The sequence below is a fragment of the Aythya ferina genome, assembly GCF_964211825.1.
Source record: "Aythya ferina genome assembly, chromosome: 2".
Lineage (NCBI taxonomy): Eukaryota > Metazoa > Chordata > Aves > Anseriformes > Anatidae > Aythya > Aythya ferina.
The window spans coordinates 126,889,134-126,915,080 of record NC_140297.1 but is presented as its reverse complement, the minus strand read 5'-3'; the positions used below and the strand labels follow the sequence as shown (position 1 = coordinate 126,915,080).

The following is a 25,947-nucleotide window of genomic DNA, read 5'->3' as shown; positions in this document are numbered from 1 at the left end:
GATTCAAATAACCATTGATTCCTTTTTTAAATCAGATTGGGAATACATTAGATTTATCCTTGAACTTCTTGTTGATCATCTGTTAGATGAGTGATTCTACTTGCATTAAATCTTAGTGATATATTTCTAAATGAAAATCTGTCTCTATAATGCAAGTCTGATTATTCTGCACCACTGGAAAGTTCTGTTTTGATAATGGAGCAGCAGGGAAGGGAACTCTTCTGTTTCTTTCTCAATTCTTTCTCAGTGGTCTCTGCCATTATTGAGCTTATTGTTGGAAACTCCTGGAAAACTTGTTAAGTGTTCCAGGTAAATGAGGCAATGTTCTGGCTGACTGTCCCTCTTCCCCCCCTCCCACCCACAGTGTCATCCTGCAAAAGCATAGGATACGTAGAAATGTTATGGTCATGGAAAACATGGGACAGCTGAAGTCCAGACCTGTCCCTTTCCAGAGCCGTGCTTCCTTGGACAGCTCCATTCGTCCCTCCTGACAGACACATATCACTGAAGCGCTGCCAGGACAGAGTGGCAGACTTGTAAAATCCTTTTGCATCTCTCTTTCCCTGTGATTTTGGGGAAACTGTATTCTATTGCACATTAAATTTTGTCTTCAGCAAATGAGCAAACTTCTTTTGCAATGAGAATCCATGCAGTAAAAATTTCTAACTGGTAAAACCATGGCTGTTTTTTTCTCCATGTATTTCTTTCTATAGCAAAGCTTTCAACCTCTTGAAAAGGTTTTTTGTTCAGACAGAAAGAAATACACAGATATTTACTGGCATTTTGAAAAAAATGCTTGCAGAATTGTTTTTTTTTTTTCAAGTTGTTATTCATCTTTATTAAACTCCCAACTCCAGCACAAAGGTCTGTTAAGGTCATGGTTGTTCTTAAAAAAAAAAAAAGCATTATAGTGCTTATTTACTATGACCCTACAAATAGGTATCCAGATCAGGAGCAATGTGTACAGTTTTGTTATCTCCTTTTTCATACATTCAGGAGAGGAGACACATGGAACAGTTATGTAAATATTGATAGCACCTCAGTCAGAAGATAGAATATGCCACCATGAAGAAGGCACTGCAGAGAATTTCATTTTTTTTTTTCCTGTATCTTCAAAAGCAATATGTTTAATAAATGGTATTCAGTTTCAATCTTCTTCACAATGAAGTATCTCTTGTGAGTCAGAGATCCCATTTTGATGATTTTTTTTTTCCAAAATTGGTATTTCTGAGATCCAGAAAGGTGGAAAACAATGCACATGATGTAGGTTTTTAAACCAATGGCAAAAGAGGCATTTACATCCACTTAGAAATTATCCTAAAAAAAATATCTAGAACAAAGGGTGCTAAATATGTGTCTCAGAATAGTTCTTGGAGTGGTAGTTTGCAGTGAGCCAAACTTACTCTAAATAATTATATTTTGTTTTATAATGAATAGAAGAATTGTTTCTCCAGCAGAGAAGAGGGAGAGAGTTTGGAGAAAGCAGATACTGAAGTCTTCCATCCTGTAGCCCAAGTTAGGTTGATCTCTCTCATAATCCTTTCTTTTCCTCCCCCACAGCTATCAGCAATAGAGAAAAGCATCTTCTATTGTTATTTCCAAATGCATAATTGCATTATGGAAATTAGAGTAAGAACACTTGCAAAGTTTTGGGAAAGCTGAAGTAATCTGTGGGGAAAGTATTAGATGTAAAATGTAGTTGTGATAAACTTAGAGGGAAAAGCAGGAGATAATGCAGATGCAGTTCTTGATATCTAAATAACAAACTGTACAGAACTTGCTGTATATATCTTGACCTATCATGAAGCCTAGACCTAGTACAAAGCAATCCCCCCCCCCCAAAAAAAAAACAAAAAACAACACACCTAACTTAGGGATACTGGCCCCTCTGCTCCAACTGTTTTAGTCCATGAAACTTTTCTTACTGGGCTGCATTGCTTACTAATGTAGATACAGCAGGGTTTTGTGTGAAGCTCATTTTGATCATTGCATGTAAGGCCCTTGGCTGAGATCAGGTGGATGAAACAGGCATGCAGAAATAAGAATTTGTATTGGCAAGTAAAGGAAAGGTCCTTTGTCAGAGAGGAGAGTTCCACTTCCCTCAGCCTTTGCAAACCTGGCACCAAAAGGGCATCTGCTAATGATGGCTGCAATTTTGAGAGAGAGAGATGTGCACACAGACAGGGCTTTATGTGCCAAACAGGGCACAGTTTACCTCACTTTTCTTGGATTCATTTTCTGCAGTGTTATTGAACTGCCTCTCTGAAAGGTCAGATACACACCAGCTCTGGTGCGTGGGAAGCAGTGACTGTGCGTCAACGGGAGCAAAAGCAGTGAGATGTTGATAGTAAGATCAGCTCTGTTGTTTTGTGAAACACCATCCTCAGTTGCTCTTGGTGTGCTGTAACTCCAAAGGCTAGATATGTAAAAATGGATTTGAGAGATTGTGGTGCTGATCTGATAGCTTCCTGGGAGTGGGGATGGTGCCTGTCTGTGTCCGCACCAGGTCAGCCCTGTCTTTGGTCTGTGGATCAGAATGTTGTTACTGAGATGGCACTGAAGCAGCACAGAGTGAAAATTGCTTATTTACCTGAGGGTTTGTTGAAAGACATTAATCTATAATTAATTATGAAGTAGCATAAGCCAGTAGAGAATCTCTCTTATTTTTTTCTTATTCTCTGACAGATGTGTAGGTTCACGGGTGCAAAGGAAATAAAATGTAAAAGCATTCTTTGAAGTACCTGGCTGAGGACTGTGTGTCCTTTGCATATTCAGGGTTGCTGAGTGTTATGTTAATTTGGAAAAATCCACCCTAAGGAAATTTTTACTTTATTAGAAGTTTTCAATTTTCCTCTGAAAAATTATTTGGATGGAAGGAAAAAAAAAAAAAAAAAAAAAAAAAAAAAAGCATTTCTCAGAGAACCCCATTTAAAAATTATCTCCCTTTTTGTCTTATTCAAATTGTTGTCTTTCAAGCCTGTAAAATGACTATGTGACCTGATCTAAATGTGGACCCTTATTGTTGGGTCTGCAGGATTTAGAGGAGACAGGACAGGTGCAGAGAGTTGCATGGGGACTTAGTGGCTCTTATTCCTTGGGGACAGAAATAACCCTTGTGATCATTTTATATGTATGTGCAAATCATAGCTACCAGTACTTTGCATTGTTTGTATACACAAATTCACAAAATGCAAAATATTGATAACCATGATTTAAAATATTTTTGGCAGATTTCTGTTTTGTTGAATTTGTGACTGTAATGAGTGTGTGCACGCGTGTGCAAGAATATTAGGTGCATATAGAATATATTTTATTTATATTTCTATAGTTAAAACAGAACCAATGAGCAGCAGTGAGATTGCTACTACTACTACCACAGACGGGTCTTTAGACAATTTCTCAGGATCAGGTAAGGACTAAACAAAGGTTTTAAGCTCAGCAATTTTCCATTTACTATTTTCTTTTCCCATGTGGTCTAAACCTGTGCACAGCTGCTGAAAAGTTTTGTGCATTTTGCAGCTTATGCCTATTTCTGTTCATCTTACTCAGATAGTGTAAGGCAACAGGAGCATTCCCTGAGTAACAAGCATTAGAGCATTGGGATTATTGATGTCCACTGGTGTCTTTACTGGGGAACTGGGGAGTATTCTGGCCCAAAGGATTTACTCTTTTTAGTTTTCTCTGTGTAAATATTACCTGCCTCTGTGCCTTGTGTTGTAATTGAGGAGTAATTGAGGTCTTCCTCATTTTTTAAAATTTGTTATTAGTGAGGTAGTCTTTTGTCAGTCTTTTTGTCTTTCTTGGAGCCAAACACATCTTAGCTGTTAACACACAGGAGACAAATACTGTGAGAAAATCCTAAAATGTTTGCACAGTTTTGCATAGCTGTGGATTAACTGTGGTATTTCTAGCACATCATTTTTATGGTACAAATCAAATGAAAAAGTGTAATATATCATGGAGTTTCATTGCCAAAGTAGCAAAATCTGTAATCTCACAACCAGTTAGGCTCTAAGTAGCCAACCCTTTTCTGATCTCATGACAGACTCCATTTTCTGTGCATGCTGCAGAGTATGAAAGTATCAAAGTTTAAAGGCAAAAAAAAAGTTTTCTAGAGTAAGTTAAATTTATGAAGTTAGGAAAGGTAGCATGTTTAATCATAACTACGTTTATCTGTGGTGATCTGACTAAGGTGGGACTGTAATATTTGACATATCTGCAGTCTCCCTGGCCACAGAAAAGCAAAATATCAGGTGTGGAAGCAACAGAAAGCAATTAACTGCCTTGCTCCACACTTCACAAGCACTCTGAGAGTGTAAAGATGATGGATTTTCCCTGTAGTTGGCCAAGAAAGGGGTAGCTGGCAAAGGGTAATTATCCATGCCTTGTTTATTTCCAAGTACTTAGCAATAGGGTCTGTTGTTTCTCTGGCTGTCTGTTTTTACAGTAGTCTCATAACCTGCAGCTGACCTCTTCCTGGCAAAGGCTTCAAAATTGACCTTGGGACGTAGAGAAGAGATGGCACCCAAATGGTAACCAGAGAGGGAGGCACTATCTGCATGGCGCTCCTGCAAAGAACGCCAAGAGCAGAGCACATGGGTGCATCCAAGACAACCTCGGCAGCACCCAAAAATACTGAAATAAATTCATGTTTGCAAAAATGTCTGTATTAGCAGTGATTGGTCTGGGGAACCCTTAAGTTGCGGGAGGAGAAGCTCAGTTAGGTTTAAGTGTTTCCCTAAGTAAATTTGCACATTGATCATGACATCTTTATGGAATACTGGGTATTTTAAAGGTGTGAGAGCATTTTAGAAAGCAGGTAACACGGGGCAAAAGAGAAGGAGGTGTAATATGGTAACACATCCTTACGCATTATGGAATTATTTTTAAAAGGCACGTGTTCTGAAGCTGACCATGTGTTTTCAATACAGGAATGTATAAAGCTCCTTCATAAAATGTAGGTCTTAAAAATTCTAAAAGTTAATAAAATGTTGCACTTGAGATAGCAATAATCCTTTAAAAATATGAAGAAAAATGTTTCCAATAGGATATAGAATGTTTGCATTAAAAATGTTGTCTGTGTGCAAGCAAAGAATAAACTATTGCTCAGGAGTTGTACAAAAGGGCAATTTAGTACTTGAAAGCTGTAATCAAGATTTTAATGTTAAGCATTCATGTATAGTTGCTAATAAAATATTATTTTCTACCTAAAGCACCAATGATATTTGAATTTAATTAAAATCTTGTTAATATTCTGAAATTCTATTAGGAAAAATAATATTTATCTTAGGTGTGTATATTTACACTTCTGTGTGCTTTCTTTTCTCCTTGGTGCAGCAATTGGAAGCAGTGGTTTCAGCCCAAGACAAACACACCAGTTCTCCCCACCACAGATTTACCCTTCCAAGTATGATATCTTTTAAAAATAATACTACTAATAGTAATAATAATAACTGAAATAGGCAGATTTTAACCTCATTTAAAATAATAATTGGGTCCATCTGTTAAGTCATAATTTAAACCACAGCAGCTTCAAGGAAAAAAAAAAAAAATATATATATATATATATATATATATTTAATGCTAAGAATGTATTTGAAAAATATTTGAAAAGTTATTATTTTACTTATTCTTTTATTATTAATTTATTATTTTTTTTTGTCTCTATCTTACAATTTCTGTTGTCTAGCACATCTATGATTATTTGTTAATGAAGTAATAGACTTATAATAAGGCTAAAAATAAATCCACACTTGTCTGTCTAATGCAGTGTCTGTCCTATTTTCTGTCATTTGTAATCAATAGCAGACCATACCCACATATTCTTCCTACCCCGTCTTCACAAACGATGGCTGCATATGGGCAGACACAGTTTACAACAGGGATGCAACAAGCTACAGCTTATGCCACCTACCCGCAGCCTGGACAGCCCTATGGAATCCCTTCGTATGGTAAGAAACCACATCCCTATGTTTTAATTCTCAAGGCAAATGATTCTTTTTTGAACAAGATTACATGACCTTGTGTCAGTGCTTAGTGGGACAGCTCTTGAGCATTTCTCGTGGAAGAGTGGTTATTTCCCTATTGGAATGAGTGCAGTTTAATTTATGTATTAAAGAGCTAAGAAGCTATTCAAGAGGATGTCTTTGTTCTGGGATGAAGGAGAAAGATTCATTAGGCTTTTAGTGGTGATTTAAAAAAAAAAAAAAAAAAAAACCACTGAAGCACTGAAACAGGGAAAGAGATCTAGGGACTTCCATTAAACAGGCACAGCTCCTGGTAACTTGCCGAGGAGTTGTGCTTTCCAGCAACGTAATAGGGGAAGTTGGCAAATAAAGGCTGATACACATTACTGGAACCTGAGTGTGTCAGTGAAGCTACAGTGATTTCCATCAGGTAAAGGATTAATTCAAAAAGACCCTCACTGGAAAACTCTCTTTTGGTGTTTCAGAACTCCACATAGATGAAAATTTAAAAACAATCTGTTGTGGGTGAGACCATTTTGTTGCCAGACTGTCTGCTGGTAGTGCACACAGCAGTCCAGCAGCAAAGATACATTATTAGAAAATAGGTTTTATGTTTCTCTAGGGCAATATATTGAAAATGTATGTTCTACATGCTTTTAGCATGTTTTTAGTATGTTCTGTAACATATATTCAAGTAATACAGGTTTTCATACCAAGAAAAGAGAACTCATAGTATAAATAGTGTCCCTTAAAATTATTAAAACTTTTAAGTGCAATGCTGGTGAATCTTTCGTCATGAAATCTGCAAGCTGAAACCCACAGGATCTCAAGTAAATCCCCCAGAAGATTGCTGTAGACAATAGGAGTAAATGTATTATTATTTCCCTTAAAAAAAAAAAAAAAAAAAAAAAAAAAGTTAATGATTATGATCCAAGGAAATTTTCTTCCTGTGGCTACAGTCTTGATTACATACTGCCAAAAATGTTTATAAACATGAGCTGGATGTTTCTGTTTCAGTTACACATATTTTAAACTTACACAAACAATATATATATATATATAAGTGGTTTTAAGTCTTTAAAAGAGTCTTTAAAAGTCTTTAAGGAGATGGGGAATCTTCCCCTTGTAAAGAAGAAAAAAAAAAAAAAAAAGAAAAAATTATGTTCCTGATGCAAGCTTGCGAGCTTGTCTGCCATTTCCAGCTGGATCACGTGGTGTGATAACAGATGACCCCTTTTCCCACTGCTCTTTTGTTGACACATTTTTCCATTTCTCCTGTGACACTTCATACTGCTTGTCTGTCTGTGGTGGTGTGGGCAGCCCAAACACTGATTTTTTTGTTTTTGCACCATTCCTCTGGAAGAAATCTTGACCCTACTAAAGTCAACTATAAAACTCTTACCAACTTCAGCAAGACCCTGATTTCACGACTTGAGTTGAGCTGTCTCGCTGTTGTCGGAGCTATAATTGAGAGTTGCTTTTCTTGGCAGCTGCTTGCTAGGGGTTAACGTGCCTGCCTGCTCTTTTGTTTTGTTTTCCCACTCCATCCCCTGCACCTAGGACATCAGATATTTATTTTTTGCCTTAACGTTTTACGTTGCAAGAAGAGTGTTTTGTTCTCAATGTTTTATGTTATTCTTTCAGCCAGCGCCCCCTGATTGGGGTAAAGCTGCTTTTTGTTGATGTACTTTATCACCTAGCAGTAATATTTGAAAGCAAATAACTTGCACAAAGTTTTGGGAGCTAAGACCATAGCTTTGCATATTTAAGGTTCATCATATAATCCTAGTTCCCAAAATAAATTACATGAGGACCCCAGGGATGCTGATTTGCAACAGGCTGATTTGCAACTGAAACCTTGTTTAGAACCCAAATTCTCTTGGCTCTGCAGCATAGATCTCATGTATCATATACTTTGCCTTTCTCTCTTTCAGGCAGAGAGTTTGCAACAGGTATAAAGAGAGGAGACTTACGACGTATGAAAAAAAATGGGGGTTGTAGAGGGGAGAATTCTTTGGTTTTGTTACCGGGGAAAAAATAAAAATAAAAAATGTGCATAAATACACATACCAATTCCCCTCAACTTTTCTCTTTAGTGCAGAATTTGTGAAGGTGCTGCCTTGAATGCACCTCTATCTGGGCATTTTTGCACTCCCACACCTCCACTGTGGTGCAGCCCAGACGGCAGGAAGGGGGGTGGAGGGGAATGCCAGTGTCAGCTGCCTCCTGCCGTTCCTGGCTCTGGTTCATCTGCAAAGCCACTGAGGAGGCTGGAGAATTTCCTGAAGTTCCCTCCTTCTGCCTGCCCTGGTACCAGCATCTAGCAAACAATTCGCTTACCCAAAGTTCCTTCTGTTTCCTCACTGTCCCTTCACACTCTCTTGCATATATCAAACTTGGGAGGAGAAAGGAGCACCAGGTTTAGTGAGTGCTCCTTATGGATGAGAGCAGGTGGGAAGAGTAGGTCCCAGAAGATGAAAGGCTCTTCACAGTGTGGAGGTTTGCAAAAGGACACTTCAGTGCCAACTTGTCTTCGCTCAAGTGTCATCCTTCAGCCACTGACTTTGATACTGCTTCATCTGAGATTGGGAGTTGAATCAGGCTGCTAGAGTAGGAAGTATAGATATATAATGCTTGAGTTAGTTAAACTTTCTCTACACAATATTTAATCAGCATTCCAGAAGTCCTTAAGCATAGAGATCGTTGATACCAAAGCATCCATAGCAGGAATTTCCCATTGAAACGAGGTGTCAGATTCATCATTGTGATTGTTTATTTGTAATGTGAAACAGAAGAAGCAAGCATCAGGGGAAAACAAGCAAACAGGGTTAGACTGGCAGCTAGTGAGTGTGGCAGATGGAATTAGGGATAATTAATGACACCAGCTAAAAAATAATGATTTCAATGACTAATTAAAGAAAATAAAAATTGAGAAAATATCCCACCATTTGTATGTAGGGAGATACTGAAGTTATACTGAAGTTTTGAAAACACGGTAGCTTCTCAGTCCTCTCATACCTTCAAACATCATTGAATATTATTTAAAAGGAAAAAAAAAAAAAAGTTAGTTCCAACCAGGCAATGGGCTTAGATTAACAGACATTTTCAAAGAAATGTTACTAATTCACACTTAGTTAATTCAGTTCAAATAACTGTGGCTTTTGAACAATGAGGTATCAATGAATGCCATAGAGAAATGTAAGAGTATTGTATTACTTTTCCATTGCTTTGGCTATAATTATTTTTAAATGTTAGTTCATGTTGGGACAACCTTATAATTAAAACTAAGAGACAGAAGCTGAATTGTGTGCATTTCCTAAGTATTTCATTTGCTGATATTTCCTTGTTTATTGCCTTACAAATTGGTGTAAGAATCACTAAAGTAGGGAGGTAAGTCATTCATTTAATTGGACTTCTCATTCTTTTATTAATAAATTTGGAAATGAGAAGGTAATGTAATGGACTTCCTTGTCAGTACAGATTAATGACTCTCTGCTGTGTTTTTCCTGGTTTGGGAGATTGGTTCAGCAATATTTCCTGTCTATTAGGTGTTTATTTGTTAAAAGACTAAATGCATTTTGTAGCGTTTAATTAGCTTTGAAAATCCACGTTGTACTTTATGCTGCTAGCTCTCTATCCTCTTTTAAAGAGGTGCTTAATTCCTTAGAATGCCATCGCACTTGGAGCCATGTAGTTTTCTTGTAGAAATATTATACAATGTAAATCTCAGTTATGTCATTAAAGGGTGGATGGTAGGAGAGCTTGGCTATGCTATGCTTCATTAAAATCATATAAAGTTGCTAATCTACCTCTGTGAAATGTCATGAATATATGGAAAAGTTAGCCTCTGGCAGGAAAGGAAAAAAGGAATAATGCAACTTCCTGTTCATGTATAAATTTCTTTTGCAGTTATTGGAAACACAGTTTTGAATTTAACCTCTCCCTGGTGAACTTCAGTTTTATGTGTTCTTTTAGACTGCCCTTATCCCATTCATTTGTGCATACTCGGTATTCTTTTTCTCATGCATGCAATAGTATGTGTTAAAAGTGCTACTAATTAAGCAATTTTATTTTCCATCCCTGTTTGAATATGAACAAATAGATTTGCTGTCACTAACTGATTTAGGTGCATTGTGGGCAGGCATCAAGACAGAAGGTGGATTGGCACAGTCACAGTCACCTGGACAGACAGGATTTCTAAGCTACGGTGCCAGCTTTAGCACACCTCAACCTGGACAGGCTCCCTATAGCTACCAGATGCAAGGTCTGTATATATAGATGTTACCATTAATTAGATAGAGTTAATGCTGCATTTTGTTTTTCCTTTTTTTTTTTTCTTTTTTCTTTTTTTTTTTTTCCCTTGTTTCTTTACATTCCTGGGATAAAAATGAAAGTTTGCTTCAGCACTTACCTCTGATGTTATTTCAGTTGGAGCTGAAATGATGATTGCCTTTGCTGAGAGCAGCAATGGGCCAGCTCTCAGCAGTTTGGAAGATCCCTGACTTAGTGACTTCATTAATTCTTACATAGTGAAGTGTTGTAGTGTTACTACAGTAAAAATGTTATCTCCAAATAGCAATCGTTAAAGAAATAGGGAATGTGACGAAGTGAGTCCTGGAAAACGTGTCAGGATTATGAATTTAGGAAGTGCCAAATATAATTTGACACCTGAGTGTATTCAGGGAGGGAAAAGAAGATAAAAATACCTACTGCAGCTGTGGAGGTAGCTAAGTAATGATTGAAGTCTGTTTCTTTGAAGTCTATTTAAAAGCTGTAAGTCTTTGTATGTGTGAGCTATTATTATCAATTATATTTTGTAGCTCTACTTGCCTGTTTAGTCTACTTAATATCTCTCCAACCTGTTCCTCTGATTCATTTTCCCCCTTCTGTACTGGGAAGCCCCTGGGTGTGCCTGGTTCTGAATTTTCACCTTGCGTTTTTTAAATACTAGTAGTTATTTTTGGAAGTTTTCTCCCCTAAATTTGATGGTTGAAATTAGCTGCATTGCAGATTTTAGCATTGCTGAAATAAGCAATTTGTAGAGCACTCACAGAGTTGGACCATGTTTTTTAAGTCCAGCAACTCTATTGTTGTGCACCATTCAAACTGCCTGCTGTCATATTAGCACTCTCTGAAATGACTTGACATAGACGTGCATTCAAAGGCAAAGTGAATGAGGTTTTGCTTTTGTACCATGGTTTTAAGGGTATACTGATCTAGTCCTTTGCTTGGATACAAGAGAGTGTTTTGTTTTGATTTGTTTTGTTTTTGTTTTTAAGTCCTCTTTTGAACTGTGTATCGAGTAGCTCAGTGGGGCAGAAGTGACCATCTGACATCTGAAGTATTTCTTACTTGTAGTGTGCTCTGTCAAGGAAAAGGAAGGTGGAGTAAGACCAGCATGCTAACTTTTCTCTACACATCAATTAGGGGTGAACTTCTACTCATTTGAGTAAATATATCCATAACTAGTTCACTAGTTTTGCTTCCTGCAGATAGCCACAGCATTTTAAAACAAAACAAAACACCAGTCTGTAAGAGACCTCAAGGTACTTGACAGCAGCTATGGGGAACTCCTGGATAGACATTCGAGCTTTTAAGGAACTGATAATTCATGGCAATACAGATATTGAATAATCATGTCTGTGTTCCCTATAATATTTGTTGCAGTAGTGCCTTCCTGCCACAGTTATGTATTGGGATCCTGTTATGCTAACCTTATATAGAAAAATGAAAAAATAGTCCCCATATAAGTCAGAGGCTAATGTAAAACACTCAGGCTAGCAGGGCATAATGTAACAATAAAGCTGACACTGCTTAGGCAAAATAAATAGTCGTCACCACATATTGGTTATCTAACAACTCTAAAGGTTTATTTTGTAAGATACAGAGCAGAGGGATGTCAATAAAAAGGGATTTTAGGGAGGATAATGAAGTGGTTTTGCAGATGTCTATGGGAAGCTCATTTGCTGGAGGAAGGAAAGGGGGAGCAGCATAGAATAATGTGAGGGAGTGCTTGTTGGAAAATCTTAAGAGTAAGCAGTGAATTCTGGCACTAGTAAAGCAAAGCTAGGATTTGGTCAATTGACTAGTTAAGAGATCTGTCATAGGTGTTGCTTTGCTTTATGCAGCATGCAAGATGTGTTTAAGAACATAATTATCAAGGCCATGAAAGGGTGGCAGTTGTCAAGAGACTGAACAGTAAGATCTTGGAAAGCATTTCAGTTATACAGATTGAAACGCCAGGATCTAAAAATATTCTGCAAAAGAAATGTATTAAAGATGACCTTCTTTTTGAAGCTCTAAAGGGAGGAGGGACACAGGCATTGATTTTGTGATAGTATTGTTCCCAGGGTTGAGGGAGGAGGTGGTCTGAGTCTGGGTCCTTCTCCAGCCAGGCTGTTCTTGGGCTGAGAACTGCACGTAGGAGGCAACAGATAGCCAGGTGTTTGATTTGGGCAGAAGATACACAGGTAGCAGTGGGAGAGCCTGGAGTCCTTGTGGTGCATGTATCAGTTCTGTCATGCTCATGAACGGTAACCACAGTGTATGGACAGGAAAAAACTAGTCTCCTGCAGAAACCTTGCAGAGCGTAAGAATGGAAATAAGGAGAATGTTTCCAATGAAATATTGGTAGAGTTATTACAAGCTAAGGAAGAAAACAATCTCATTGCTAACCAGGTTTTTCTTGCTGCTAAATGTTGACAGTATAATATTTATACTATATATTTGAATATATGCTTTTAATGGTTTTATATTTTTAATGGTTTCATTAGTCTGACTTTTGTATTTCAAATGACTTAATTCTTCCTTTTGATTGACCAGACGTTAAAAGTAAACAGGAGCTTTTGTTTCCCTTTCCTGGTTTAATTTTGGAAGAAGAAACCATTCATAGTTTTGACTATTATTTAGGGATACGATTGATTCTCTTGACAGAAGACTGGGGTAGTGCTACTGCTGTTTGGTTGTTTGTGCAGAAACCTCCCAAGAGTGAAATGAGTTTATTCTCCCTTTCCCTCAAGCAGTGTACGGGCAGGCAGCAGCCTCAGCCTTGTCATAGTCTGCCATAGCCGTTCTTCATCTCCTGCGTGTGGCTGCTGAGCTGCTAAATGAAGATAATGGATCCCACAACCTTCTTCATAAACAAGTGCTACATGCCAGTGCACTTGGGGCCCTGTTGGCACCCTTGTCTACAGCAAATGGGATTTCCTAGAGGCCTAGCAATTGCTCTGTTTATATTCCCTGATTCGGGTTACCTTGTATTGAAAAGCCTTGGAGGTATTCTAGCTCTTCTCCCTGAGGTGAATGTCTCTCTGAAACACCACAACACGGCATCGCGGTGCGTGTGCAGTCAATTAAACCCAGTGCGTTTCCTGACCCTGCTAAAATTACAGCATGATTAGTCACTGAACAATAGCAGAGGGAGAGGCTGCCAACTTCTGAAAATGATGAGGAAAATCACTGTGTACAACTCCTTGCTGAAGTTATTCTGGTAATTGGATTTTTGTTTGTTGGGAATTTATTATCCCTGTAATGGGGGGTGAGGAGAGGAGAGGATGGGAAGAGCACCTACACAGTTTTGCTTGCCTCTCTCTGCTCCTGCCCTTGCTTTAATGAGTTTGTTCCCTAAGCTTTTTTTCATATAAGTTGCTTCATAGATGTTGAAAGACCACTTACATGACTAATGACTGTGGGAATGGGCTGCTGTTCCTATATTGGCATGGTTACAAGGATTGCTCAGTAAGGATAAATGAAGTGGGGAAGCATTGGGGGAAAAGGCCAAGAAGAGGGCTCCATTTGCAACTGTCTTCTTGAGTATCCCCTTTGCTGTGATAAAAATGTAACTTTTACTGTGCACTGGGGTAGCCTACTGCTGGAAGGGTGCTAAACCTGTGATGAACACCAAAATTGTTTTAGTTACAATGACTGTGATGTTTCAGAATATACTAACCAACTGGCTTGGGAATTCATCCTTAAAAACTAAATGTTAAGGTAACCAGTTATTATTATACAGTATAAAAATATTGTGCTAAATGGCTAAGCAGTTACTAGGACAACAAGGGGGAGTTTGCCAAAGATTTTTAAACACTGTAAGCAAATGGAAGAAACCTTGAGCTTAAATAGCCCATCTGGCCGTCCTCAGCTTTCCCAAGAGAGCTGCACTAAACTTCTGCCACATATATTGTGCCCTGATGATAGACGTAGCCCATGGCAAGGAGACTGAGCTAGGAAAGCAAATGGGCTTCTGTGGAAAATACACAGGGGAGGACTGCATCCTGCCCATGGTGGCAGCGCGGGGGCGAGGCCTGCTCCGAGAGCTGCTGCGCTGGGCCCAGCAGGGCCCGGCAGCCTTCCGATGCTGGCTGGGCTTCCCACCTTTCATGTGGGCTCTTGCTCTTTGCCAAATAGACCTTTGACCTGAAGTTGACAGCTTTTATCACATTTTAAAGCTGCATAGTTGGCCAACTTGCCACAGTAAATCTTGTGCGTTTTGTGGTTCTTATTTTTGTGTTTGTTCAGCTAATGCAGAGACAGCAGCTCTATGCCACACTGCATCTGGTTATTCAAAAAACAAATGGCAAAACCTTTTTTTTAAAAAATATTTTAAAAGCAACTTTAGGCCAGTAGTTCTGGGTGGCCCACAGAGCCGTTTCTGAAAAACCTGCTTCGTGTTTGTTACGGTCTAGGAGACCCCCACCCCTCCTCCATAGGAGCCAGAACTGACCATAAGATGAAAGGGAGAGATCTGTGTGTTAGTATGTGTGTGTCTTTGTCTGAGGGCAGAGATGCTGGCTGCCATGTAATTACTTTTCTCATTTGCTCCTGCAAATTATTTGCCAAACGTTCTGTGGAAAGATAATGTATTCATTCAAGAAAAGTTTTGTGGGTTGTAGTTGTGTTTTTTCTTCCTTATGACTGTGAGAGGCATTTCATATCTTTTCAGAATGGTTCAAACCACGCACCTATAAAACTGGTGTTTGAATGTATTACTGCATCACTCAGAAATAACTGCAGAAATAAAAAAGACACAGTAACTTACATTCTTCCATCCAAAGCACTCTTAGAAATAAAATAGCATTTCAAAGTTTTGCAATTTAAAATATTTTTCAGCTGTATTTTGGCTCTGGGTTTTGTTATAATAAAAAATAACATCTGTTTTCCAATTTTAAATTAAATTTAAAACATGTTTTTCTCATTAGTACTGTTTATCTGTACTATCTGCTAAACTTGGATGTCAACTCTTCTGCTGAAGTAATCTGATTTTAGTTCACAGGATTAGTAGCATCTATCAACAACCACAGAGCTTTAGTGCTAATAGCAAATACAAGAAAAATGTTTACAGTCATTATCACACATTAAGTTTAAACTTCATTTTTTCACTCCTACTGCTGTCGGACATACTTCACATCTCTTACTCTGAGGCTTAAGTGGTGTGCTTTTTTAGTAACTTTTGCAATTGAAGCATTTAAATATTTTTCCTTCTGACATGTTATAGCTAGGAATTTTTTTTTTTTTTTTGGTTTGTTTAAAAAACTTATATAGCTCACAAATGCCCTATAAGGGCTGTGCTAAGCATGCAGTCCTGCCTGCATTACTTGCTGTTTGGATTTGCAAGAACTGTCACTTTTCCCAATGAGTTGTGTAAGATGTGGTTGTTGAGTTGTGTTGGGCACACCAGAATATTGGTGAATCTGTATCACCTGGCCCCCTGTTGGCTTTCATCCTTCCTTGCCTCTTTTGCTCATCTGCATCTTTTTCTTCCAAGATCTCAGTGCTAAGCAGGTTTCAGTGGCAAGGGAGGCTGCAAACAGCTCGTGTGCTTTGATGCGAGTTCCTTGCTCACTGGTGCTCTCCTGCTGTATGAGTTCAATAGGTTGCCTCATTACAGACTTTCTGGTGGCTTACAGAGCTTCACCCTGTGTATCCATATGTCTCAGCTGGTGGCTGTGTCAATCCTGGGTTATAACCAGCAAGGGCAAAACAGCTGAAAGGGGGTTGCTGCCCTTTTAGTGGAACGGCTTCTCAGGTTAGATATTAAACAAGAGACCCATCTGTCTATTTTTGGTGGCTCATGAGGGGGATGTGAGAGGAGAGGGAGGTGAAGGCAGTAATTCAGTCTCTGGGCTAAATTCAATCTTCAGTCTCTCTTCTAAGAGAGGTACTTTTTTCCCTTGTGTCATGCCTGATAGACTCTATCAAAAAAGTAGTTTTATGGCCCAAGGCTGTCTATGATCGATTAGTGAATCCTAATGGCTTCACAGGAAGGCTAAGCATTTTTGAAAAGAGTGTTATGGCTTTTTTTTATTATTATTATTGTTTCGTTGAGGCACTGAGGTTCAGGGATAAGAGGTCGAAGATAAGAGGACAATGCTTGAAGGCAGCAGGAGAAACGGAGCCCATGGGTTCAGTGAGGGGAGATATCATCTCTCAGGACAAGGCTCAAAGTTACTGTTTGACAAAAAAATGAAAGGGAAGAAACCCTGATTGCTATCTGATCCTAGGTGTCTGCAGATTCCTGTCTAACTTTTAAGTTTCTGTCAAAGCAGGGTGTTTTTTTTTGTTTGTTTGTTTGTTTTGTTTTGTTTTGTTTTTCAGTAATGAAACATGGGGCATAGGAACAATGAATTATCACTTTCCCTGTATTAACATATTGCAGAGCTGATGACAACCAGATCATTCAGCATATGGGAAATATTACCAATATGCCATATCCTTATGATATAATCGCATGATGGAAGTTATTCTCTGATACTGTGTTTTAGTAATTCACATAATTTTTCATTTCAGGCAGCAGTTTTACAACATCATCAGGAATATATGCGGGAAATAATTCACTCACAAATTCTACTGGATTTAATAGTTCACAGCAGGTAAATTTGTACATATGACTGGAGGAAACTTTGACAAACTTAGAATTCTCATCCACTGAAAAAACATAGCTCTTAAATAGCTTTCTGGAAAGCTATTTTCTCAAGTTAAATTAATGTTTATAAATGTTTTTCTTCAAAATGTCAACTTACAGTATAGAACTAATTATCTGGGTTTGATGTCCTTATTCACACATCTTCAGTAGTTTGTCTAATAAGCTATTTGTATGAGAAGACATACTAAATTATTTGTAATTTAGATATAGTTTTACTGCTTTGCAGTTTTAGGTCCTATAGCATCCAGTCTAGGAAGCATACGTGCTGAAAGCCTGACATGTGTTTGTAGTTATATTTTGGAATTTATACTAAAAAGTAGCAAAACTTTGATAGACTATTCAGTTGCGTATTTTTGTCTTGCAGGAATATCCCTCTTATCCCAGTTTTGGCCAGGGTCAATATGCACAGTATTATAATAGCTCACCGTATCCCTCGCATTACATGACAAACAGCAACACCAGCCCGACAACACCCTCCACAAATGCAACATACCAGCTACAAGAACCACCATCTGGCATCACCAGTCAAGCGGTTACAGATCCTGCAGCAGGTAATTACACGGATTTTATGGTCCCTATGAGGCACATTTTTGTAAGTTGAAAGGGGGTTGAATTGGATTTTTTTTCTGTATAGTCATAGTCGGCTTTTTTTTGTTGTTGTTGTTATTATTTCTTAATCCTCAGCCTGTGACACATCTTGCACAGATTCTAACAGAACACAGACTAAAGAGAAATGGGGATCAGTAAAAGTTTAAGTCTTTTACAAAATACAAGTTTTTATATCTATTTGTAAAATGTTTGTGTTAAAAAAATTGCAGGATATAGGAAAGACTTTACACTAAACCAGAACCTGCTGCTTTTAAGCTCTGTATTCATTAAGATAAAATCCTTTGATTTTCCCAAAGACTGAAATTGAGAGGCCTTCAGACCACAGCCTGAGTGTCCACTTGAAAGGGAGCTTTTGTATTTTTCACTTTCAGAGGACATAATAATGCTTGTAATAGGTAGTTGAAATTGCACAAGTGTTTCCATTTTAAGTAAAGATTTTCAGTGGCTTGTCCCTTTTCCCAGTTGTTTTACCTTTCTTGACAGAATTTGGCAGTCGTTTACTGGTGGAGGCATTTTTTGAACATGTATGCCAAACTGCTCCAGCTGTTTTTGGAAATGAGAGGTGAAAAATACTTTTCCCATTATTTAAAAAAAAAAAATACATTTTTTAACAGTTCAAGCACGTCAGTAGTTAGTAGATGGCAGTAGTTTCAAATCTGTCACAGAGAAGGTCCAAGTTTGCAGATGTATTTCTCAGTAATGTGGTGTGTTTCTCAGCTGTGGAAAAGCACCTATGATTTGGCAATGCTACCAAGAGCTTTTATTTTGGAGGTTTTGTGGAGAATATTGTTTTCAGTTTTCTTGATCTACTTTATAAGACCAGTCTTGCATGTGCAATGTCAGCTTCAATATAATTTCCTTTTGTTTTTCTGTATGGGTGTGTATGTGAAGAAAATGCATGCAGTGTTGTACCTTTTCTCACATTTTCTGAAAATAAGTAGGGAAGAAAATACAGTCAGGGCACACAAGATCCCACATGTGTGCATCAACGTATTTGAGAAGGGAATCTTTTTAAATATATGAAAGCATATTGGTGTCTGTAGCTTTCAAATATACAGATGTATAGTGGAATCTGCATAATGATTCTGGTTTTCACTTTGCTTTTAAGTATTTAGATTTGTTTTCTTGTGGTTTTATTTGTTGTTTTCTTTTTTTTTTTTTTCTTTTTAACTTGGAAGCAATAAATTTTTCTTACCTTGAAAAATAAACATGATTAAGCTTTAGCTTTTATCAAGATACTTCTATTGAATCATTGCATTATCTGGGTTGGGGTTCTTGCAAGATCTTCAACTTTAAAAAACAAGCAAACAAACAAACAAAAAACTATTTGATATTTCCTAAAAGCAGATATGTATGGAGAGAGGAGGTGTATTATTCCCAAGCTCAAATTTAGTGGTTTAGTCAAAGTCTTTCTATTAGTTTTCTGTGCTCCATACTCCTAGACAGGATTTTTCTATCACTTTCCTTTTCGAAAGGCTTTCTTTTCTGCCTCAGGTCTGCTACATTGCTTTTAAGGAGGTTTTGTCTGAAAATTTGGAAGAAGATGATGGGTTTTACCATGGATGTATCAAGCTTATGCTTCCACGTGCATTCATGGGATGTCCTGTCACTGCTCTGCTTAGACATAGCCATTGCTTAGTCATGTGCACATCTACTCTGATATTGCTGGGAATGCCTTCTCTTTCCTTTTATATTACTGATGCAATAATTCCCAAAACGAAGTTCCTTCAAATGGTTTGCAAGTAACAAGTCTTAAAGTAACTGATTTATCCATTTGTCTTTATGTGTTTTGCTGAGGCATTTAAGTTACTCAGGGGAGAGACATCAGCACCTCTAGAGAAATATTTAAAGATTTGTTTAACTATAATCTTCATCCAGAGGCACCAAAGTCTCTCCAATGGTATGAGAGCAGCTTAGGGTGGCTGACCCTAATATAGCTTAGTGCTGGTTTCCTATATTAAAATTAGGTAGGATCATTTCACTGTCTCACAAACCCTGAACCCTGGTAGAAGCAGCGACCAGTCAGTGTATCTAGTGTTGTGTCTGACATCTTCCCTTGGATAATATTAATTTTTACTTTCTTCTTGCTTAGGCTTATCACACAGCCTCTGCTGAGCTCATACAGAGTATGTCTGGGAGATAAAGCGACGAAGTGAAAGTGAAGAGGGAACAGCATGGGAGAAGGGAATTCTAGTTGAGTGGCACAAGTGAAAGGCATATTAGAAAGAAAAAAAAAAAATCACAGAACAAATGAGCAAAATAACCAAATTTAATATAAATAAATAAATGAAATGGACAAATATATTACAATTAGTCATTTTTCTGTAGAATATTTTACACCTGGTCAAGTTGGACTGCTGCGTTTCTGCTGTGATTGGAGTGCCATATGTAAGGGATAGTAGGGAGCAGTGCAGAGCCATCGTGTTAGGCTGCTATACCCCTTATTAGGATGGGCAGCAGCTGCTGAATTGCAGCTGTTCTTTGTGGATGTTGACAGCCCTAGACATCTTGTGTATTAAATATACATATATATGTAATCTGTGCAGTTCTGAAATATGCCAGGACAAGCACAGAACAGCCTTCAGACTTCACAGAAGCAACAGAATCATTTGACAGACATAGGGGTTTCCCATGAATTTTTACCAGTAAGTGAAACGCAGTAGTTTGGTAACAAACAATGTGAAAAGAGAAATTATGAGCTCTAGACATTTTTAATAGAGTTTTGCAGACTCAGAAAGCACCGATATTTTGACTTAAAATGTATTTAATTCTTTTTTCAAATATAAAATAATCCTTTTATGGTTTTCCATAGTCCTTAGTTAAATATGCAGTTTTTCTCATTCGATCCAGCACATCCAGGGATGCTTGCAAAAAAATAAGAGATTTGTCATGCTCGGTATTTCTTCTTTCTCTTCCCTTTGTGGATCTGAAAAAATTCTTGTACATCAGTCACTAAACCTCTTGATTACACAAAGGTTGATAGTTCCTGTCTCTGTAAATCATACATATAAATTAATGTTATTTTATTGGAAACTTGGGAAAGCTGTAATTTTGCTAGTGAAATAATCAGAAAATTATTAAACAAAACAATAAAGTTTATTATGCTATTTAACATTTTTAATATATATTTCAGATTTCATTGGAAATTTTATTTTAATTCAAAAGTAAGAATCTTTAAAGGTTTGTGGCTTTCTTCACTTGTAAAATTCTAACTTTCACTTTACAGTAGAAAATGCTTTTCATCAGAGTAACAGTAGAATATTAAGTTCATTCAGGGAGGAGTTTTAAATCCCTATGTGAAGAAATTATCCCAGGTATGAACTGCAAATTGCTAGCACATAAAAGAAGTAATAATAACTGAAATTATAAAAATAGTAAAAGTACAAGTGAGCAATAATTCACTATCCCTTCCAGTACTCAAATTCATTAAAGTAGGTTCAGAGCAAACAAAAGGAAGTATTTCTTTGTCCTGCGTATAGGTAAGCTGTGCAGCTCCTTCCTGCAGGATATTCTTGATGTGAAAATTTTATGCTGGCTCAAGCATTGTCAATCTTAGAAAAGCCCGAAGATTAGACACAGATACCAACTTTGTTTCAGGAGATTCTTGACAGAAAAAAATGTCTGTAGACAGTGGATGAGGGCATGTGTCTGGCCTTTTTACATTCTCTTAACTGGATTCTTGATATTGAAATTTATCCTGGACTAGTAGGCATTTTGCACCAGTCCATGATGCCTGACCCAATGTTTTCAAATTTGTTTCCTCTCAAAGAGGAATGACCAAAGAGGAATGTGTATTTATAACAGTTAATGTAAAAATTGACTACTTTTTCTAAAGCTTTAATAATTTTCTCTTGCAGTATTTCAACTCCATCACCGTAGCTGGTAACAGAAATTTCTTGACTTGTGCAAATTTTGGTTTAGAGATGCAGACAACAAATCTGATTTTATCCTTTTGTTTCATAAGAAGCTGTATTTATGATTTATTACATAATATTTCTTATTTCTCACTAAGAGAGGGCTGCACTGTTCTTTAGATCTGATCTCTCAGTTTTCTTGGTTTCTGCAATATCTGCAATAAGTCTGTTTACAATATTACTGGAAGGTGGAAGGTTTTGTGCTGTTTTGTTTTGTTTTGTTTTGTTTTGGTTTGGTTTGGTTTGGTTTGGTTTGGTGTGTGGTGGTTTTTTTGTTGTTATTGGTTTTGGTTTTGGTTTTGGAGGTGAGGGGGAGGAGGGAGAGAGGGATCCAGATTATTCATGTACTTCGTGTACATGAATTCATGTATTCATGTACAGATTGAAAACCCCACAATTTCTTTGCTAATCAAAAATTGTTCTTAGCCATGGGTCACGATTTTGCTTTAAGGGCCAAACTTCTTTTTCCTTGAACTCTATATCCCAAAAGAATATAGTGCATATAGTATTGTGAAAGGGAAAGTACCTTTACAGTTTCTCCTAAGTTTCATAACAATAAATTAAAGATAAGAAAATGGAACAGAGCAAAGATACTTTACAAGCAACTTTTCACTACCATCTGTGCAGAAATATATAGTACTTATTCACAGTATATTACTGGTGTTCTATTTACACTTTTTCATAAATAAAAGTAAAGAGTAAATCTGGAGTATATATTTACATAGGAAGGAAACAATGAAACTTCTGTAAAAACTGAAATGAGATTGGATACAGTAATAAATAGTAAAGTACAACACTGGTTTTGCTTTTCTGATATTGGTTGTTCTGTTTTTTACATTGACAATTTATAACTTTTAACTCTTGCATTGCATTCAACAGTATATAACCTGACTAATCATCACAATATAAAAACTTAATGCACCTTTCAGTATATATTTCTAATAGATAAATAGGATTTTTTTTTATTTTTTTTTTTGTAGGATTAAAAGTAATAATTATTTCAAATCATTTAAAACCATACATAATGACTAAGGAAGAAATTGAGAGAGGTACTACCTGCCCATTATAGGCGTCTTTTCTTTCCTTCAGCACTGTAAATTGGAGAGAAAGCTCCAGACCACTGCAGGGGTTGTTAAGACAGTTGTTATTGCACATAGTCATACATAATGCCTACTGCTATTTATACTAAATACTGTTATTATTTTTTTTAATTATTTTGAATAATTTTGAGGCTTGGCTACCCAAGCCTCAGAATAAATAGTCCTTTTTGCCTATAGGTCTAATAGCTTTTTTATCAACAGACTATTTAGGATTTCTGTCAAACTTATAATAGTATGCTAATAGTCTTCAATAGACAAACTAGATTCATTTTTCACATGGAGAAGATTTTGGCTTTTGGTCAAAACAGCATTAGAGATTCTTCGTGTAATATCATTAGCAGGCATTGTTGTATTTATTGCAATACCTTCTTAGTGCTTTTACTTACAACTAATGTAGTAGTCATTTATATAGAAAGTAAATAAAATAAAATAAAATAAAATAAAATAAAATAAAATAAAATAAAATAAAATAAAATAAAATAAAATAAAATAAAATAAAATAAAATAAAATAAAATAAAATAAATGCATTGTTCAGTTTTTGTTTGGTTTTATGTAAGAGCGTAAAGGAAGAACTTGATATAGTGCTTATGAAATCTTTTTTAGCTTTATAGAAAAGTCAGAAAATCATAGCATGAGACTGACACTGAAACAATCTGTATCTTATATTTTTATTTTAGTATGCAGGAGTTGAAATAATGCTTGCCTGAGAATTTAAGATATTTATTCAAAATTAAATATAAAATTTGAGGGAAATCTGTACGTAATGTAAATGGAAAATATTTACATATACCTACTTGCAGAGACATTTGGCTATACTAGCTATCCTAGACCCATCTTGTTTGTATAATTTACATTGTGACATGAGATAGGATTACTTTGATAATGGGGACTTACTCATTTTTGCATACTCTTGAAGTGTAGTAGGGAAAGTCTGATGAAATTTGCAATGCTTTTGTCAATAAATCTACCTACAGACTCACCAGTGAGAAATACTTAAATAAGTACTTTAGAGTAATTATGAGATTTTGAGATTTCTGGGACAGATAGTTTTCCCCAGATTTGTCATTTGATATTATTCCTGTTTAGTGAAATCAATAGTAAGAAAATACAGCAATTACTTATGGGGAATTTCTGTAACAAATGAAAAGAAGCACAAAATAGTGTGTTGCAAATGTGACTCTGTGACTCTATAGTCTATTAATAAGTAATGGAAGCATTCTAATTTATGTGGTGATGGGAAATATTCTTGTGTGACATAAAACCATCAAAATTGCATACAGTGCTGTGTGGCATGGAAGTATACGCTTGTGACACTGCATGTCAAGTTGCAATAATATGGTTCCTTGTGGCGTAGTTGATATTCTACTGTAGTATGATTCATGTATTTCAGGTAGAGCAGAATGAAAATATATTTTATTTTTCAGAGTTATATGTTGTTTTTGTCTTGCTTGGGAAAGGAGATAGACACAGAATCTGCGTTTATGACGTTAGTTGTTTTCTTTTTGTTGTGTTTTGTTTGTTCATTTGGTTGTTTTTTACTGTATAGAGAAGTCAAGATTGAGTCTTTTACACTTGGTCAAAGTCAAAGTTTGGGGAGAGAATTCAGAGTGTGGGAAGCAGGAACAAGCTGTAACACTGGTACAGAAAACCTGGAACAGAGTGCAGAGAGATCTAAAATTATATGTGTCAATTAATGGGTGCAGAATAACTGTTGATACCATATCAAAATAATGTTTTGAAGGTGTATGTAGCACATAGAATGTAGTCATTGAGACAGTTGGATCAACCGTCCCTGTACCCTACCTGCCACAGTGGCTGTAAGCAGACAGCCTGAGAGCCATGAGGACAAAGTTTGTATAGGTTTCATCCTCAGCGCTTTTCTAGCTTCCAGATATTTTTCATCTCAGGGGATTTCCAAAACTGCCATTATTTGTATGTTTAGGATGTGACTACATTAGCATTTTAATTTGGAGCAGGAGTCTTTTCTGAAGAGAAGAGCTTTGGCTTAGCAGAGCAGTCCTGGCACTGCACCAGACAAAACTGACCTGAAAGGTGTCCTGCATCACTTAAATCCTCCATCCCCTAACGAGGGTCCTCAGGGCACTGGGCTGGGCCTAGCCTGGAATGATGTCCCAGAAACAGACTGTGTGGCCTCAGGGTTGCTGTCACCACCCATTTGGTCCCACAGACCCAACTGCACTACCTGCTAATGCAGGCATGGCTGTAGCACCCCTCCATGTGTCTCTTCCAAGGGTATCTCCAGGCTCCTTCTGAACCCTTGTAGTCTTTTGGGAGCAAGGCATTTTCTGGGAAAAGGTGCCACAAATCTCCTAGCTGTGGTCTGAACTCCTCCTTCTTTTGTTTAACCTGATTTCTAACAGCTCCCTTTGGTGACCTTGTACTCTGAATTTTGGGGCAGGCAGTGAAGAGCAGATCCTCTCCCACTCACGGTTCTATAGGGCTCTGGGTTTTCTCCTGCACCTCCCTGTGTTTGTGGTGCCCAAGAACAGGATAAAATTAAATTAAGTGCCTTAAAAACATAGTAATTTCCCTTAGCTAATATTACAATATGTTACTATGTAGTCAGCTGAGGCTGAACAAATTAAATACTCATATCAGGGAATGTAGAATAATAGGCATAACAGTAATATGTACTGTGGCTATACAGCTTGATTTCAGCAAGGCTTTCACTGCCCTGACAACTAGACCTTTTCACTTAACAATCTTAAAAGCAAACTAGGATAAAGCAATCTAGCCAAAACTACAGCAGAATGATATAAAGCTGTTTAGGAAACCATGTCAAGAGAGAAGCCAGTAAGAGCTCACTGTTAAAATAGAAGGATGGCTACAGCAGCATTCCTCAGTGTCTGTGTTGGGCCCAGTACCAGACCGCATTTTCATTAATCATTTAGATGACGGAACAGAATGTGTTTGCCTATTAAATATGTAGATGACACCATGCTGAGAGGGGCTGTGAGTTCTTTGGAGACAGGAGGAGAACTCAAAAAATGGAGATGTGATCTGAATAGGAGCAGGTGTGAGGTATACATTTAGGCAGGAATGATGAACTGCACAAATGTGGGATAGGGAATGTTGGCAGCTCCTTCCAGGCCCTACCTTTCCCCACAGACCGCTCTCAGTACTCCAAATACTAGTGGCACACCGAGTACCCTCAGCCGCTGTTGTTTTTCTTGCTCCAGAATTTGTCAGGGCTTGGCCTCGTCAAGGCTCAGAGCTCAGCTGGATACTGAATTCTCTAATTGGCTTTCCTTATGAGGACCTGCAAGTGACCATTGGCCAGTGAGCTGGTAACCCAGCCACACAAACTGAGGCTGCATAGTCAACTAGCCTTAATCCAAAGAATACATGCTATGGTTTCCCTTTACATACATGAGCAACTTTCTCACACACACTGTCACATTTTCACCCATTGGTT

General features: G+C 37.3%; 1 protein-coding gene across 15 annotated transcripts in view; it reads left to right on the top strand.

Moving 5' to 3' along the window:
• Positions 1-25,947, top strand: part of EYA1 (EYA transcriptional coactivator and phosphatase 1) — a 163,795-nt gene that overhangs the window by 89,915 nt on the left and 47,933 nt on the right. For 7 of the 15 annotated variants that reach the window (XM_084509390.1, XM_084509378.1, XM_084509381.1 and 4 more), the window contains 6 exons: positions 3,329-3,409; positions 5,338-5,407; positions 5,806-5,951; positions 10,093-10,230; positions 16,752-16,834; positions 17,252-17,438. In XM_084509390.1, coding sequence (XP_084365516.1) covers positions 3,329-3,409; positions 5,338-5,407; positions 5,806-5,951; positions 10,093-10,230; positions 16,752-16,834; positions 17,252-17,438 — 705 coding nt within the window. The remainder of the gene's footprint in view (positions 1-3,328; positions 3,410-5,337; positions 5,408-5,805; positions 5,952-10,092; positions 10,231-16,751; positions 16,835-17,251; positions 17,439-25,947) is intronic. The other 8 variants (XM_084509391.1, XM_084509385.1, XM_084509392.1 and 5 more) reach the window with 5 other exon arrangements.